The sequence below is a fragment of the Notolepis coatsorum genome (assembly GCF_963971535.1).
Source record: "Notolepis coatsorum genome assembly, chromosome: 2".
NCBI classification, from domain to species: domain Eukaryota; kingdom Metazoa; phylum Chordata; class Actinopteri; order Aulopiformes; family Paralepididae; genus Notolepis; species Notolepis coatsorum.
The window spans coordinates 48,017,916-48,036,227 of NC_140166.1; the positions used below are offsets into that span (position 1 = coordinate 48,017,916).

Below are 18,312 nucleotides of genomic sequence, written 5' to 3' on the forward strand. Positions count from 1 at the left end.
TTGGATAAATGACATACTGGTGCTAGTACTAGTGCAACATCTAGTGGCTGAATGTTATCTACAGCACCTTTATCATTACTAAACGGTATCACTCACTTGCTCAACAAGACCCTCAAGATCTCGTTTTGGAGGACTTGAATCCAGCTTGTCTTGGACGCTAGGAATCTGGAATGACGAGCAACACAAACTCAGGTATGGCAGCACGTTCCATCCCACACATATTAACCCTTTCACTACCACACTACAGAAGGTTAAAGGAACACGCCAACATTATGGGAAATGCGCTTATTGTCTTCTCCAGAGTCAGACAAGAAGATAGATACCAATTTCCTCTAATGCTAGTGGTCCATATCTGCTTCCATTAATTTGTGCCAAGCATTAATTTGTGCTATCTATCTCCTTTCCCATAGCACATCTCCCATAATGTTGACACGTTCCTTTAACTGTGCATTGCAAAAACGCTCACACTGATTCGATTCAACAGAGCCCAAAAAACCCAGAGGCACAGGTGAAGAACACAGGGTTCCCACAGACATTGTTAAATGAAATTCAAGGACTTTCAAGTACTTTCCTAAGCACTATTTTTCATTTTAGAAGGGCATTTAAAAGGATACAATTCACTTTTAAATGCTATTTTTTATAGAAAAAAAAATCTGATCCAATATTTATGGCTTAGTTAAAACCAATTTCCGACAATTAGTTACACTTTAAATAAAAATAATTATATTTTTTGATTCAGAACAATTTTGGATTGTTTTGGATGAACAAAACTTTCAATGCGAGTGGTTGATTTGAATTTCAATTACTTTTTAAGCACCATGTTAAAAAAATTTGCTGTTTTCAAGGAAAGCAAGCACTTTAACCCTTTCACTGCCGCGCTACCAAACGGTTAACCCTTTCAATGCCACAATACAGAATGATAACCCTTTCACTGCCACACGACAACGGGTTAACCCTTTCACTACCACACTACAGAATGAATGAATGAATGAATGAATGAATGAATGAATGAATGAATGAATGAATGAATGAATGAATGAATGAATGAATGAATGAATGAAAACTTTATTTAACAGATTGCAGAATGGGTACAATACAGTACGGCTCAATACATACAATTGTTAAGGGGATGCAGACCTGAGAAAGACGTTTGTCTTGTTTCCATCAGGGTCCCCCATTTTCAATTCATAAGGACATTTATGACGACGAGAAGGTTAAGGTTCCGTCTGTAGTGTGATAGTAAAGGGTTAACCTTCTGTAGTGTGGCACTTCAAGGACCTTGTGCGAACCCTGAGGACATCGTAGGCAACCTGGCTATAATCTGCATCCGTCTCCAAGTCGCTGGAGTCGGGAACAACGCAGAGGCGGCACTTCAGCTGCTCCAGACGGCTCTGCAGCTGCTGCGACTCCCTCTGCAGAGTTCTGCCTCTGCTCTGCAGGGATGTTCTCGTCGTCTCGACTGTCCGCAGGTTGGCAAGGCTACCTAGGGCATCTGTGGGGGTGAGGGAGAGAGACATGAGAGGGCATCTGTGGGGGTGAGGGAGAGACATGAGAGGGCATCTGTGGGGGTGAGGGAGAGACATGAGAGGGCATCTGTGGGGGTGAGGGAGAGACATGAGAGGGCATTTGTGGGGGTGAGGGAGAGACATGAGAGGTAATCTGTGGGGGTGAGGGAGAGAGACAAGAGGTCATCTGTGGGGGTGAGGGAGACACACGAGAGGTAATCTGTGGGGGTGAGGGAGAGAGACAAGAGGTCATCTGTGGGGGTGAGGGAGAGACACAAGAGGTCATCTGTGGGGATGAGGGAGAGAGACAAGAGGTCATCTGTGGGGGTGAGGGAGAGAGACAAGAGGTAATCTGTGGGGGTGAGGGAGAGAGACAAGAGGTCATTTGTGGGGGTGAGGGAGAGGGACAAGAGGTCATCTGTGGGGGTGAGGGAGAGAGACAAGAGGTCATCTGTGGGGGTGAGGGAGAGAGACAAGAGGTCATCTGTGGGGGTGAGGGAGAGACATGAGAGGTAATCTGTGGGGATGAGGGAGAGAGACAAGAGGTCATCTGTGGGGATGAGGGAGAGAGACAAGAGGTCATCTGTGGGGATGAGGGAGAGAGACAAGAGGTCATCTGTGGGGGTGAGGGAGAGAGACAAGAGGTCATCTGTGGGGGTGAGGGAGAGAGACAAGAGGTCATCTGTGGGGGTGAGGGAGAGAGACAAGAGGTCATCTGTGGGGGTGAGGGAGACACATGAGAGGTCATCTGTGGGGATGAGGGAGAGAGACAAGAGGTCATCTGTGGGGGTGAGGGAGAGAGACAAGAGGTCATCTGTGGGGATGAGGGAGAGAGACAAGAGGTCATCTGTGGGGATGAGGGAGAGAGACAAGAGGTCATCTGTGGGGATGAGGGAGAGAGACAAGAGGTCATCTGTGGGGGTGAGGGAGAGAGACAAGAGGTCATCTGTGGGGATGAGGGAGAGAGACAAGAGGTCATCTGTGGGGGTGAGGGAGAGAGACAAGAGGTCATCTGTGGGGGTGAGGGAGAGAGACAAGAGGTCCACGTGATGCTCTTGTTCTTTGTTTTATTATCAAATATCTTTTATTTTTCCATTTTAAACATAAAACAAGGCAACACAATACAGTAATAATAAGAAGAAGAAGAAGAAGAAGAAGAAGAAGAAGAAGAAGAAGAAGAAGAAGAAGAAGAAGAAGAAGAAGAAGAAGAAGAAGAAGAAGAAGAAGAAGAAGAAGAAGAAGAAGAAGAAGAAGAAGAAGAAGAAGAAGAAGAAGAAGAAGAAGAAGAAGAAGAAGAAGAAGAAGAAGACCACACAGTACCACACCAATAATAATAGCAACAATAACAACATTAGCAATAATAAAAAATTAAAAATACAGAACATAAAAAACAACTTGTACTATTACAGACACCACAAAAGACATCATGAAATAACTGACAAGAGTCAGTACTTGCACAAGAGTAAGTTAACCCTTTCACTACCACACTACCAAAGGGTTAACCCTTTCACTGCAACAATACAGGAGGTTAACCCGTTCACTACCACACTACAGATGGTTAACTGTCTGTAGTGTGTTAGTGAAAGAGTTAACCTGCCGTAGTGTGGTAGTGAAAAGGGTTAATGTGCATATAGGAATGTATTCAATAGAGCAGGTCAACCACAACAATGAAAGTTTTCGTCTACCATGTACTGTACACACCTCTGACAGCAAAGGACAAATGTGTGAGAGCGTTCTGGACATCACGGTTGAAAGATGTGAATATTGTTGCTCCAATGGTGTCACCAGATTCTGAAAGTACAAAATAACAGGTTATGGGCCTAAAATAATAAAATAAGTCGCTGAATTGAACCACAATAATTATATTATTACCATATATTGCCTTTGAGATTTCTGATTTAGGAATGTTGTACTGCTCCATGATAAGTTCCACTTTCTGCAAAAGAACAAACCAAGAAATACAAGAAAAACAGGGCCCATATTCATAAAGTATCTATGGATAAGAATGTTAATCTGAGGCTAATCTTCCACATTAATCATAGTGAAACCTCTGATCATGATGCATGTAGTGAGGCTACATCTAGGCTCTTATCATTGGAAGCTTGTGAATTATGGGCCAATAACTGATAGAATATATGAAGCATTAAATGATAATAAATTTGCAATTGGGATTTTTCTAGATTTATCAAAAGCCTTTGATACAGTGGAATGGATCATAGTATCTTAATATCCAAACTGAATCATTATGGTTTTCAGGATGTTGTAATCCATAGGTTTAGAGATTAGCAGCAATGTGTATTGAGGGTATGAACTCCATATGAGGTATCTTGTGGTGTACCACAAGGTTCAATCCTTGGGTCTCTTTTTTTTTTTTTTTTTTTTTTTTTTTATGATTTTGCTTTACAGTTTGATACCGCTCTGCCCATTATTTTTGCTGATGACACAAACATATTTTCACATTCTGACTTTGGTTCCCTGATTAAATATGCAAATTCTATACTTGCACAAACCCCAACATGGTTTCAGATTAATAGGCTTTCATTAAATATTAATAAATCGAATTATATGATTTTCAGAAATAAAAACAAAAAATATTCAAAACAGGACTCTAAATTACATATTAATGATATTGAAATTAAACAGGTGTCACATGCTAAATTCTTAGGTGTCATTGTTGATGAAGGCCTGTCATGTACAGAGGTCTATCGACCATACAAGATATTAACTGGGCAGGTGGTACATGAGCAGAAACAACCCCCTCAGTAGAAAAATGCTTCTCAAACAGTCCCGGGTAGGCAGATAGTAAACAAAGACGTTTTCAAATGGTAAATTAGGTTTTATTGTATAGTGGGGGTTTCAACCCACGGCCTTTTCCCAAAGGGAAAAGGGGATGTCGTCGGTGGGGATTTCAACCCACACACACACAAAGGGGAAAAGGTATGGGAGGACAAACAAGACATACATGAGATAACTCAACAAACACTTAGTATTCACAATACTACCTTAGGCCCATCCCCGGCCACCACAGCTGTGGAGTCTAACCCACACTCCATGCAAATAAGATAGCACCGTGCCACACAGTGTTGTGCTCAGGCCATAGGTAAGCGAGACAGCAGCCTCCCCACTATACCACAAGGCAAGTGACTCCAGCAACGAGACTCCCGTGTGTGTGTCATCTTTCCGCTTATATTCACTCATCCAACTAACTGCCCACAGGTGTACTCAAGCAGGTGCAATCAGCTCAATCAGGAGGATGAGTGGTCTCTGGGGAAGAGAAGGAACAGCATTAAAAGATGACACATCACACCACCAAGAACAACATAGCCCACTCATGATACTAATCTGATGTTCATATGGCCTCCTAATACAGTAACAATGATAATGACCAACCCACGTACATCACAAGGCCTTACATGGAAAATCATATTGAGCTAGTTTGCAAAAAAAATCATATGGCATTATTAGAAGGATTTCTTCTCTTGTGAATCGCTCCTATCTTTTGACACTTTATTATAGTTTGATATACCCATATTTATCGTATTGTAATATTATTTGGGCCAGTACTTTTCCTACTTCTCTTCATAAACTTTTTATATTGCAAAAGAAATTCATAAGGCTTGCCACTACTTCTAATCACCTTGAACCATCTGCTCCTCTTTTTAAGCAACTTAAAATACTATCAATCTTTGATATTAATGTATACCAGATATGTATTTTTATGTTTAACTGCACTTTTAATTTAGATTTATTTCCTATTGTTTTCCATACTTTTTTCATATCAAACTCCAGTATTCATTCATATCCAACAAGGCAATCAAATAATATTCATTGTAATTTCTTCTGAGAACAATTGTTTTCTTCTTCTGGCGATTAGCTGGCAGGCACACTTATACTGAAAACGAGGAAGATAGAGATGTTGGGTTAAGTCAGACCTGAGGGATAGAACGCAGAGAGTCTTCAACGATCCTGACGTTGGTGTGTAGGTGGTGGAGACTAGGGTTCATGTTGGCATGGCTTCTATTGTTGGCGGAAAAAGCCAAAATCACACCTGTCCTACACACATGAACAAAGAAGGCCAGAGATTAGTCCAGCATAAAGGAGAAAGAAAGAAAGAAAGAAAGAAAGAAAGAAAGAAAGAAAGAAAGAAAGAAAGAAAGAAAGAAAGAAAGAAAGAAAGAAAGAAAGAAAGAAAGAAAGAAAGAAAGAAAGAAAGAAAGAAAGAAAGAAAGAAAGAAAGAAAGAAAGAAAGAAAGAAAGATGAGAAGAGAGAAATATGTATCTATCTATATTTATCTATATCTGCATATTCTTGAGAGGTTCCAGGTTCTAGGTTCTAGAGGTTCCAGTAGTGGGCAGCTTGAATTGCCAGGTCCTAAAACCAACGCTTTAAGGAGATCTTTTATTTTTAGAGCATTAACTCGTTAGAATAACCTGCCTCAAAACCTCTGCTGCATTTACAGTAGATTCACTTTTTAAAATAATCTTAAATTGTTTTTAAATTGTTTTTAACACTGTAAACTAAGTATTATTATTATTTTTACACTGTAATGTAATTTTAGCTATCTTAATTGTTACAGTAGTTTCATTATGCATTGTGTCTACTGACTTTTAATAATTTTGTTTTTGAAATAATAATTGTTTTTGTATGTTTTTTTGTGTGTGGACCCCAGGAAGACTAACGTTAGGTTATGACTATAACCAAGTTCTGTTAACACTAGTGGACGCTCTGCGTCTCATTGCATATATCTCGCTTCAGCATATATACACTGAATAAATTTCAAAATGTACCTTTAAATGCCAGCATTTATCTGGCCACACCCCCATCCGCTTACCTATATAAGCAGGGGTGGTGCCACACACTCATCTCCTTCCCAACAAATTTCACCACAATGAAAAATCAAGGGCCGCAGCGCGTCTAGACGCAGAGCGTCCACTAGTGTTAACAGAACTTGGTTATAGTCATAACCTAACGTTCTGTATCACACTAGCTCCCGCTCTGCGTCTCATTGCATAATAGGAGCTGAGCGGGAGCTAGAAGCTCGACAAATATACCCCGCTGAGGCCCCCCACAGCCATCAGATCAGGGAGGGCCGAGCCCCCCCGACCCACCCTAATGGAGGGCACCCCCCCTATTGGTGGCTTCACGGGAGGGCGACGGACCCGACCGTGCGAAGAGGCACTCAAGCAACTCAACGCACAGGGTGAGCAGAGCGTGGCTTGACCCCACGACTACACACACGCACAACCCGCATGCCACCCGGGAACGAACGGAGGAAACAACCTCGTTACTGCCCCCAGAATCACGGGGTCAAGGGCAAACCCAACCCCGTGGCAAGGCCGTAGCAGCGGAGCGCGAAGGAAGACCCAGACCCACCAAAGGGACTGGACCCCCTGGAACGGGGGCCCGGAGAAGTCCATGATGCCAGCATCAAGACCCCACCGGGTGGGCACTTAGTGACCCCGCCCCCCACATCGCCAGCGTATTCGGACAAAGGCCCCTCAGCCGAGCGGGCCCTGTCCCCCCAATAGTACACCGCCCGGCACACTGACCCTGCAGAACAGGCAGTCAGCATGGCCGTAAGCACACAAAAAAGGTTAACCAACGGAAGCAGGCAGCGCACCGGGGAAAAACCAGGCAACAGGCTGTTAACCCTAGCCTGGAGACTGCGGACGAGACAGGCGCCAGAGGGGACAGCTGAACACAGCCGCCCCAGCGGAAGGGGCGTATGCTGGCGTTGTTGCATGACCAAGCCTCCATTTAAAAACCCCCACCCAGAGGGGTTGAGGCAGAGAAGGCTGACACGATTGGCAGACGTCATGAACGTGCAGGGGCACCCTCAACCGGTGAACCCGGGAGTTGACACTGCTCCAACACACCAGGGAATCAACCACCTTGGTGTTACCCAATGCGGTGGTTGTTCCTATAACCCCTCAAGAAAAAACTCCAAAACACACCTGCGGGTATACACCGGCTATACCGCAGTACAAGTGTTTCAGTTTTCAAAAAAGGGTTAACCCAGGCCTACGGGTCGACGAAACATTACTTCGGACCGGGCCTGGCGATACGGGAAGCACAGGGTCACCAGAGGAGGTCAAAGACCACCCCAACAGGCCCCTCTTCGCCATGCGTGAGAGAGGAGCGAAAAAGAATGGAGAACCCGCCCCTAAGCACACCGTACTTGGTATTCCCAGGCGGTCTCCCAACCAAGTACTAACCAGGACCAACCTGTGTAGTGGCCGAGATCTGACGAGATCGAGCGTGTACAGGTTGGCATGGCCGTAAGCCCGACAGTGCTGAGTAAAAAACGTACCCAACCAGGGTCTCCATAGTGCTTAACCCTGTGACACCCGGACCAACCTGGCATTTTTCCCCCTGAAAAAAGCCCAAGTCCCTCAGGGTACCAGAACAGCAGATCTGCATCCCCGGCGGACAACGGGTTCAACTGATCCGGACCAGCGTGACCAGAACCAGTCCCGTGCCCTAACCAACATGCCTACTCCAGGAGAAAGGGCAGATATGCGTGTTGATCTTAACATGAAAAGAAGGCGCCACCCCCAGGGCGTGAGACCCCTCTACATATGTTCAGATCCATTCCGTCATCATCCCCCAGACATGAACGAGAATCCGTCGATAACCAACCCAGGTCGTGGGATGTGGTCGTCGGAAGAGGAAAAACCTCCATCCCAGTTGCTTTATAAAAACGCCGTTTTAACCTCAAGCAACCAAGGCGTGCCAGTCAGTCGCCTGTTTACAGCGAGCTAGCACTATACGTGCGTCGGGACACACCCACATCAATGAACAGGCTATTTAGACCTGTCATTGAATCCCCAAGGCGCCCAGGGGAACGACAAGAGGGGTGTGACACTTCCTAACTCCAACTCTTTTTTAATAGAAAAGAAGGAAGCACCAACAGTATGTATCCCAGTCTACACAGCCGGGGGTAAACATTTTTCACATTTTTACATCCCACCACCCTCCCATAGGAAGGAGACGGGAATCCCCAGAGAGACTTCCCACGCGAGCTGTACAGATTGAAAAGAATATATTGCACCTTGAGCCATGTAAAAAATCGGTTTTAGGGCTCTCCGGGGAAGAGGCACTGAACCCATACACACTCAATAATCGAATTGAATCGAATACATACACAATAGAATAGGACACCTTCTAGAGCAGTGGTTCTCAAACTGTGGTACACGTACCACTAGTGGTACTTGGTGGTACTGCTGGTGGTACTTGAAAACATTTACAAAAAAGCACAATTTTTTATTTTTTTATTTTTTACTATTTTTTTTTTTTATTATTTTTTAAACATAACATCAAATTAGACACACAGGCATTAACAGTAAACATCCAGTAAAAATTTTTTTTGCAGTCAGGCCACTGAACTTAGAAGCAGGCCAGGCCAGTGTTTCTGGTTGCGGTGGCGCGATAGTTAGATAACCTAAGTGGGGAACAACCAGGAGATCACTGTCACAGAGAGTAATGCAGTCTAAACAGTCATAAATCTTTAATTCAACTTCAGCCCTGATCATAACCATTTATTTTTAGATTTTTTGTAATGTCAGATAAAAAATCTGACATTACAAAAAATCCATCAAAATCTGTGTTGCTGCTAATCATTGACACATGCCTAGCCTGTAACAATCCCCCCCAGAGAAATGTACTTTGCATTTGATATATTGAAAATATTTTACTTTTTGTGTGTTTTTTAACAATAATTTGTGATGCCATCACACAAACTGGCATTTAAAGGGTAAACATTAAAAAATGTATTAAATATGTGTTTTCTTTTCTTTTTTACAATAATTTGTGATGCCCATCACAAACACTGGCATTTAAAGGGTAAAATTTCAAGAATTCCTGCACCAGAATGCAGGAAATTAAGTTTTTGTAACAAAATAATTGTGTGTGTGTGTGTGTGTGTGTGTATGTGTGTGTGTGAGTGAGAGAGAGAATGATGGACAATCGCTTGCTGTGTGAGAGAGAGAAAGAGAGAGAGAGAGAGAGAGAGAGAGAGAGAGAGAGAGAGAGAGAGGAGAGAGAGAGAGATAGAGAGAGAATTAAGTACATTTGCTGAAATACAGTTGTTCTTAATTTTCTCACTTGCTATGTGAGAATGTTAGTTATTATGTTCTCAATGCCCCTTGCATTGTATGAGTTGTGTGGAAGCGTTTGCTAGTTCTAGTGCTATCCCTTTGTACATTGTGGCTGTGTCTGACAAAAGTTAACAATACATAATGGTATTAGGAATACATTTGCCTCCTGCGTGAACTGCGCATAGCTGAATAGACTGTATTTTAACGCCGGTCATATGGTGGTACTTGGAGAGCCAGCTACGTTCTCAGGTGGTACTTGGTGTAAAAAGTTTGAGAACCACTGTTCTAGAGGGTCCACTCACCTTGACAATCTGAGGAGGAGGCTCTGTACTCTGAAGGAGGCTCCCTCACATGGAAGGAGGAGTCCGAACTCACAGAAGGCGTTTGGTGAGGAGGAGCCCTGACCACCCCCCGAAAACAGATCCATCACATGGACCTGAACAGCACACGGAAGTCCTACCAACAGAGACGCGCACGGTGACGTACTCTATGGCGGGGGGATTTCTGCGGTGCACACGCCCAATATTCCAGGCCGTGGGACCAGAAAACTCCCTCCCCCCCTCACCCCGTAACGTGCCGAACCGCAACGTGACAGGAACCTTGAAGGACAGGGGGTGTACCCCTGACCAACAGAAAAAAGGGGGAGAGGAAAGGTTACCAGTTCACCCCTTTACGACCCCACACCCATGATACGATGTAATGACAAAAAGAGAGTATGACACAGTCATAGTCAGCTCTATGAAGCGTTTGACAGCTTCACACAGCGCATGAGCTAACCTGCTATCTGATTTTTACTAAGGAAAAAACACAGAATAGAGAGGGCTCTCTAAGAGCCCCGGTCCAAACTTACACATGTGCTTCTGTGGCCAGTCCAACCCAGTTGTAGGTCACATGACACACACAACCCATCATCACCTACAAAAAATGGCAAAAACACTCTACAGAGGAACGCCGTTTTTCATAATGAGAGAATACATAATTCTCGATTAGTATCGGCCACAGGCCTTGCTAAGCACACACGAAAGCGACCAAACAATCTTTTCTTTTAGGAAAATAAAGTTTCTCCAGCAGTCTTAGCACAACCTCAGCAATCAAGCTAAGGGTTACATCGCATCCCTACCACACAAAGACACAATGTAGTGCAACAACATGTCTGATAGGAGGATGAAGAAGTCCCCAGGGAACCGGGGGGAAACACAATCCTCCTACTTTACCCTTAATACGGCCAGTTAAAACAGGAAAACCTGTTAATATGTGAACACACTGTTCATTGTCATCACAGGCTGAGAAAAGAATATTCTTTACTCATTTGTCACTAAGCATAGCTTCATAGGTTAGTTACCCCTTAGTTGTGAGTACACGGTACATATAAACACACATGATGTTTCTCACACAACAACCAGATCATTTTCACATCTGTAACAACAACCCGATTTGCACGGAGAAGCTAATTACCAGTGACAAGACAATTCACACAAAACTCGCGTTGTATCCTAAATGTATTGCAGCAACACACGTTTTTGGAAAACATCGTTATTTACAAAACATGTAGAAGGTAAAGCCAGAAGACGTGTATAAGGTCTGGCCAAACCTTGTCCTACCCGGAGCGTAGATCGACGAAGTGCAGTCTCAAGGCCCCGTAGAAAACACAGCCATCCTGTGTTGTTCGATCTGGGCAGCGTCGCCGCTCCAACCCGTCGCTACGGTCCCCTTTGTTGACGCAGGCTTTGCCGTCCTGGCCCAGGGCAGGTTCAACGAACATCCTCTGTCAAAGATGACGTCGTAGTCAAGAGTGTTTACAACATGTTATAATCAAAGCACGTTCAACAGAGTAGCCTTAAGCTAACGGCCGCTCCAACCGTCGGTCGCTACTGCCCCTGCCCGCGAGACGCCGAGCGAACGGTGCACGCGACCAGAGGGGAGCTTGCGGCGGCGCGCGAGGAGCCGGAGCTACCTCGCGCTGGGCCTTGGCCGATAGCAGCAAGCTAACGTTTCCTAGTGATCACAGCAGGCTAGCGCCGCAGCTAACAGCTGACTGGCTAACAGTAGGCCCAACCTATGTAGGCCACGCAGTGATCACAGGAGGCTAACGCCGCAGCTAACAGCTGACTGGCTAACCGTAAGCTAAGCAGCTATCACCTGAACTTGTACACAATGATATAACACTCACCCAGACAGGCCGCCGTTCTGAAACCCTCCTCACTTTTTAAGAGAAAAGAGAAACAAGATGTCAACACAGCTTTACAATGGTGATTTTACCAACACCCGACGGAGCCAGCACAATACCCAAACTGGCCTGTGTAGCTGACTTGAACATAGATCTTCCGCTATCGAACATCTATGCCCATATCTCCTCGTGAAGGAATACTCTCATTTGGATATGAAAGAAGGGGCTACACGGTGACAGAGAGATAACCACTCGTCCAGAAAACACAGGGATCACCAGTGTTAATGGTCGCGGCCCACTAGTTAAAACTATAATGGGCTTCAGACCAAGGTCTTCTGTCGCCTAAGAGGCTGAACAAAGGACCCTAGCCTGGGGCCGGTTTTCATAAACATTGTCAATTAGCCCCCATAGCACTAACAGACAAGTGGAGCCTGCCAGCAAACAGTACTCACCCAACCTGAAACCCACCGCTTCTCACAACAGCGGCGCGTCCTACAGTTCAGCTGTGCCCTGAAAGGTTTCACCCCAACCAACACAGCAAGGAACTGCAGTTGAGAGGCATGCAGCGGCGTGCTCCCCATACGAAAACCGGTGGAGGATTTTAGAATGATCATCATATTCCAGACACTCCAGTACGAAGACAATATCGCCGTATTTTTTCGAAAATAGTGAGAGAGAAAATAAAGATATGATGTCAACGTATCTCCTTGTTCTTCCTTTCCTTAGAGTAATATTTTTCTCCACGTCAAGTGGGCATATAGCAACACGTTGCTTGTGATGAAATTTGAGAAGGAGATGAGTGTGTGGCACCACCCCTGCTTATATAGGTAAGCGGATGGGGGTGTGGCCAGATAAATGCTGGCATTTAAAGGTACATTTTGAAATTTATTCAGTGTATATATGCTGAAGCGAGATATATGCAATGAGACGCAGAGCAGGGGCGGGGCTAGGGGGTGGCTACTTGGGCTCAAGCCCCGAATGTTTTCTGAAAAGCCCCGAATCTATTTAAATTTTTTTTTTTTTTTTTTTTTGGCAATTCATCATTGTTACATGAAAATATGTTTGCACCAGATTTAGCAGAAGCTAATTTCCATCTGTGGTCTATCCAGCTGCTAACTGTATTTGAGTGAGTTAAGTCTTGGTGTTATGGTAGACTCAGACCTAAGCTTTAAATCACAATCAACAAGTTGACAAAAACTTAATTCTTCCACCTTAGAAACATAGCTAAAGTACGGCCATTTATAAATCAAAAGGACGCTGAAAACCAGATCCATGCCTTTATCTCAAGCCAACTCGACTACTGTAATGCACTCCTTACCGGCCTCCCGAAAGAATACGATGATAACTATTTTATTGCAATGCACTATTGCATTATTTTATTCTATTTTACTAACTATTTTATTGCACTGCACTATTTTACTTTGTATCAGTGAATCATAGACGCCTGGCCATAAGAGCATTCGGAGCATCTCTGCTCTCCCACTATTGAACTTGGGGGAGCAAAGGTATGCTCTTGCTCCACCACTTTTTGATCATATGAAAAATATGATATATCCGCCCCCAATATATAAATCTAACCATAACTACGTTATGGTTAACTGAGTTTTATAGTGAAAAGAGCAGCTTTATTGGTCAAGATTGAAGGCTCTATATTGCAGGAAATTGCACATACAGGTTCATTAAATAAATAAAAAAAACCTGCCTTGCCTGCCAAAAAAAAAAAAAAAGGGGGGGCACCTATCGGGGCTAAGCCCCGGATCTCCTACAATCATAAATCCGCCCCTGACGCAGAGCGGGAGCTAGTGTGATACAGAACTGGTTGCTATGGCACCAGCTAATGGGGATCCCTAATAAAATAAAATCAAAATCAAATCTTGTTCATATTCCTGCATATATTCCTGTTTATATATATACACTTATTAGTGTACATAATAATACTGTACATCAGATTAGCACATTACTCAGTATTGTATATATCATCACTGTCAACAACACCTGTGGGGGTCTCTCAAAAAATTATTTATATATTTTTCCTCAATGTGCGAATTAGTTAGTTGTTAATAGATCATATTTTTCTTTTCAGTTTTTTAAATAACAGAGTAATTAATGTTGTGGAATAGGCTGCATTTCACCTCCAAGCTATGCGTCGCCCATGAGCGTGTCTACTAACGCTACTCCCAGGCACGTGCACACATAGAGGCCAAGGGGTGCTTGAGCACCTGCCTTTTTGAGCCTCATCAAAAAAGTGCCCTTTTTGAAAAAAAAAGAATTTTGTTAAGCATATAGACTGCCCTTCCAACTGAAAAAATTCAGGATAGAATCAAAATATTAGGTAAAGAGAGAGAGATGCCCCATATTCCATTGCAGTTTGCACGGCCTCCTCAGCGTGCCTCTCCGTGGACCTATATATTTTATGCATAGCGTGGGTGGTGATGATGATGATGATAGAAACCGCTGTGGCACATACAGTTGAATGCTGGTATTACACTCATTGAGGGACACGAAGAAGTCAAGTCCGATGGGATTTGGGAATCTCAAATACAAATCGGGATTGGAATAAAAAATGCATTTATATTAAACACAATACAATACAGAATATACAGCACTTCTTGGGGTCTGTAGGGTAAGCACTTATTCCCTCCCCCCTGAACATTTATGGAGATGTATGGGCCTTTTAAGTCAGTGATAAAAGTGTCTTTCAATGATAAGTGAGCTCCTGCACTGATTATTATAGTTCAATATTCAATATTTGATCACCAAAACCCCCCAAAAAGCATAAAAAGGGGGCCCCCCCGCCCGAAAAGGGCCCTTAAAAATCGCACTTGCGCGCTACGCGCGCTCGGTTAATATATACACAGAAGTGTAGTGCCCTTTTCAGCCTTTGAGCACCTGCCCCTCTAAAGTCCTGTGCACGTCCCTGGCTACTCCAACCCATTTGGCAAAGAAGAAGCAGCAAGCTGCATGTATTGTACAGTAGCTGGGACACATGCGAACAGCTACTTAAGAAACACTAGATTCTAATCAAGCTGAGCATCATGTGTTCTAGCCTCATTTTTCACAAATTTATTTAAAAAAAAATCCAATCATCATTGACATGGGATTGAAGACATGCTTAGATTATATGGGTATGGCCTGGTGAAATATAGCATACCTGCATGGCTTAAAGGAATAATTGCACCCAAAAATATAAATTGAAACTGAGGAAGACAAGAGAGCTGAACTGAGACTGAATAGAGCTGAGAAAGACTGAAGAATGCATTTTATTACTGTTGTTTACTCGTAATGTTGCTGCTTATTTGGTGTCATGCTGCAGTAGTTACTTTTTGTTGTTGTTCTAAGAAGATGCTGCTACTGAAATTATGCTTCTGTTCAGTGCAATTTATTTTTCATTCAGTTCTTGATTACCTGTGCACATTTGTTTATAACACTATTTATTTATTTTGATTTTATGTTCCATCAGATGTTACTGTATCCCGATAAATGCTGCTGTTAAATACCATACAACAATTTATTTTCCATTCGGTTTTTGTGTTCGTTTTTTTATTTATAAGTGCAGAGACAGAGTTAAATAAATGTTCATTCAAGTTCATAAATGTTGTTTCATTTGTCAAATTAAATTGTTGTATTTTATCAGATGCAAAATGCAAATAAGTAAATATGGCATTATATATCAGAGGTGAGTAAGAAAATGAGCAAATATTGATGGTTAAGAATGAGACTGAATAATGACATCACACAATAGTCTAATGATTAGACTGTTGTGTGATGTCATTACTCATTAGTATTAGACTCTAATCCTAATGAGACATTCCTCTAAATATGACTTCAAAAACAGCCAATATTTCAGAGAAAAAAATGTCAAAACAATTGTGGCAGCGCGCAGTTCCGGGGGCCCCCCATAGCTCTCAGGTGATAACTCGATATTTTGGTTGTACTGTACTTGTGCTGTATGATGACAATAAATATGAATGTAATCTAATCAAATATCAGAAACTAAACCAATACAGAGAAGGACCGTTGAAACTATCTTACAGGAGCAAGAGCGTGATGAGGACGAGGCAGCCTGAAACAGCCACGTCCTTAGAGTAACTTGTGGTTGACTTTGGCGGCTGGTGGCTATTCATCTGTGCCTTTCCGCTGTGAAAATACTGCCAGACCAGAATGCCACCAGCGATTGGCATGAGCAGCAAGTAGAGCACAGCCATGATCAGACACACCAGGTACCCTGCCTCGTACTGTAGCAGCTGTTGAGAAGGGAAAACGCAGACATAATTAAGACATGAACACTAAAGATATAAGAACAAAAAGTATTTAGCACTGATCAAGAGATGAAGATATGGGGGGGGGGAGAGACATGTACAGTTTCTTCCCCCTCAAATGTATATATTTTCTGTGGCTACTGTCATTTTGTATTTTATTTACTTATATGCATGTACATAACCTTGATTTTGTTACAGCCTCCCACCCCCCTTCCCACAAAAGGCCTTTGCTTTTTGGACAGGCTGATTTTGTATATACGAATTTGTTCTTAATTGTTTGCCTGGATAAATAAAGGTTAAATAAAAGAAAAGAAAAAAGAAAAAAGAAATCATAAATTCTTGGATTTTATTTTTTTATAAAAATGTCTGGATCTAACAGTACTGTCGTGTATGTCATAAATGTCATGATGAATTGAAAATGGGGGACCCTTTCTCTGGTCTGCATCCCCTTAACAATTGTGTGTATTGAGCCGTATACTGTATTCCCATTCTGCAATCTGTTAATAGTTTTAAGCTATAGGCTAGTGGTCCGTATCAGCTTCCATTAGTTTGTGCTAAACTAGGATAGTTTGCTGCCGGATAGCTTTCTACTGAACGCACAGACAGGAAATTGGTAACTATCTTCTTGTCTGAGAAGACAGTAAGCATATTTCCCATAATGTTAATTTTCCTGAATTTCCCCAAGGGGATCAATAAAGGAATATCTTATCTTATCTTAATGTTGGTGTGTTCCTTTTAACCCTTTCACTACCACACTACCAAAGGGTTAACCCTTTCACCTCGACATACAGAAGGTTAACCCGTTCACTGCCACACGACAACGGGTTAACCCTTTCACAACCACACCACAGAAGGCTAACCCTGTCACTGCCACACTACAGAAGGTTAACCCTTTCACTACCACACTACAGGCGGTTAACCGTTTCACTGCCACACGACAAAGGGTTAACCCTTTCACAACCACACTGCAGAAGGTTAACCCTTTCACTATACCACACTACAGATGGTTAGTGAAAGTAACCAGTGAAAGTAGTGTGGGTAGTGAAAGGGTTAAACTGTGTTGCTCAATACAGTGTTTCCAGACCTACAATACATTGTGTTCAGAACAGTGTGTTCCTACAAATGGACAATTGTATGAGAATAACCACTAATGACTGACTGAGATCCAGAGAGCTGATAGCATTGGAAGGCCGTTCTTTTTCACAAAGCCTTTCACAATGTAATTCACCACATCACTCGTGAGCTTGTCGTTGCAACAACAATACAATACATGAACAAAACAGTTCATGCCTGTGTGGAGGAAGGTGTGTTCTGTACCTGAGGAATGTCTTGCGGTTCATTCTTTAAGACTTTAGATATAATATCTGAAATAGGAAGCAGAATACATTGTTCATTGTTTGTTTTCAAGAGTGCATGGTGGGGCTGGAAGAAACATATATTTTCTGAGGCATGGAATTAGGATGAAAACAGATAGAAGAAATTCTGAATGCCAAATAATTGCATGAATCAGTGAGCAGTACAGTTTTATAAAAAAATAAATCTGTTTGATTTGATACATTATGTGTCTTGCTGGTTTTAAATCTCACCAACACATTCTCTCCTGTAAAACTGCTCAAATGTTTCCCATACCCTTTCATTTCCCCCTATAGTCTTAATTAATCCGTTCTCACACAACATGTAAGCAGATCATACAACAGTGTAAGATGATACTTATAAATAAGATGTTATTATTAAAAAGCAGCTCTCTCTCTGTTGCTTACCGCCAGGGAAAGCATTCGGCTGTACTGCCTCAAGAAAAACGCGAGCGAAGTTGTACAGGGGCTGGAGTCCATCCTCTGGCCTGACCACCAGCAGCTGATCTGGAGGTTGGGTGAAGGACCGGAAAGGCACTGTGTCGTTGTCCCCGCTGAGACAGCGCTGCCCAGTTGATTGTGAAGAGCCCGGTAGGAACACAGAGACCCAGAGCAGGCCGCCCAGCACCAGCTGCATGATGCCTCCAGGCGATACGGAGAGCCCTGCTGCTGAGTCCTACAGCGGTTATGTTACAGCTTGATGAAATTAAACATCACGCCAATGTCACATATGCTCACATAAATTTTTCTTTAATATTTTTTTTTTAATAATTTTTTTAAACATACACATAAACATAACAACATAAAATTAGATATACAAGCATTAATTAACAGTACACATCCAATGAGATCACCATTTAAATAAATGTATTATATGAGATATACACCTAATACTTGCTATCTAATACCCTACACACATTATGCTCTCGCTC

The 18,312-nt window shown here is 42.8% G+C and overlaps 1 protein-coding gene across 2 annotated transcripts in view; it reads right to left on the bottom strand.

Moving 5' to 3' along the window:
• The window catches only part of LOC311224335 (prominin-2-like), a 42,634-nt gene that overhangs the window by 23,660 nt on the left and 662 nt on the right, over positions 1–18,312 (bottom strand). Inside the window, exons 2-9 of one of the 2 annotated variants that reach the window (XM_084309290.1) lie at positions 17,789–18,056; positions 17,346–17,392; positions 15,802–16,013; positions 5,438–5,558; positions 3,378–3,441; positions 3,207–3,296; positions 1,311–1,492; positions 97–165 (exon numbers count right to left, since the gene is read on the bottom strand). In XM_084309290.1, the coding sequence (XP_084165416.1) occupies positions 97–165; positions 1,311–1,492; positions 3,207–3,296; positions 3,378–3,441; positions 5,438–5,558; positions 15,802–16,013; positions 17,346–17,392; positions 17,789–18,017 (1,014 nt within the window). In that variant the 5' untranslated portion in view covers positions 18,018–18,056. The remainder of the gene's footprint in view (positions 1–96; positions 166–1,310; positions 1,493–3,206; positions 3,297–3,377; positions 3,442–5,437; positions 5,559–15,801; positions 16,014–17,345; positions 17,393–17,788; positions 18,057–18,312) is intronic. The other variant, XM_084309291.1, reaches the window with a different exon arrangement.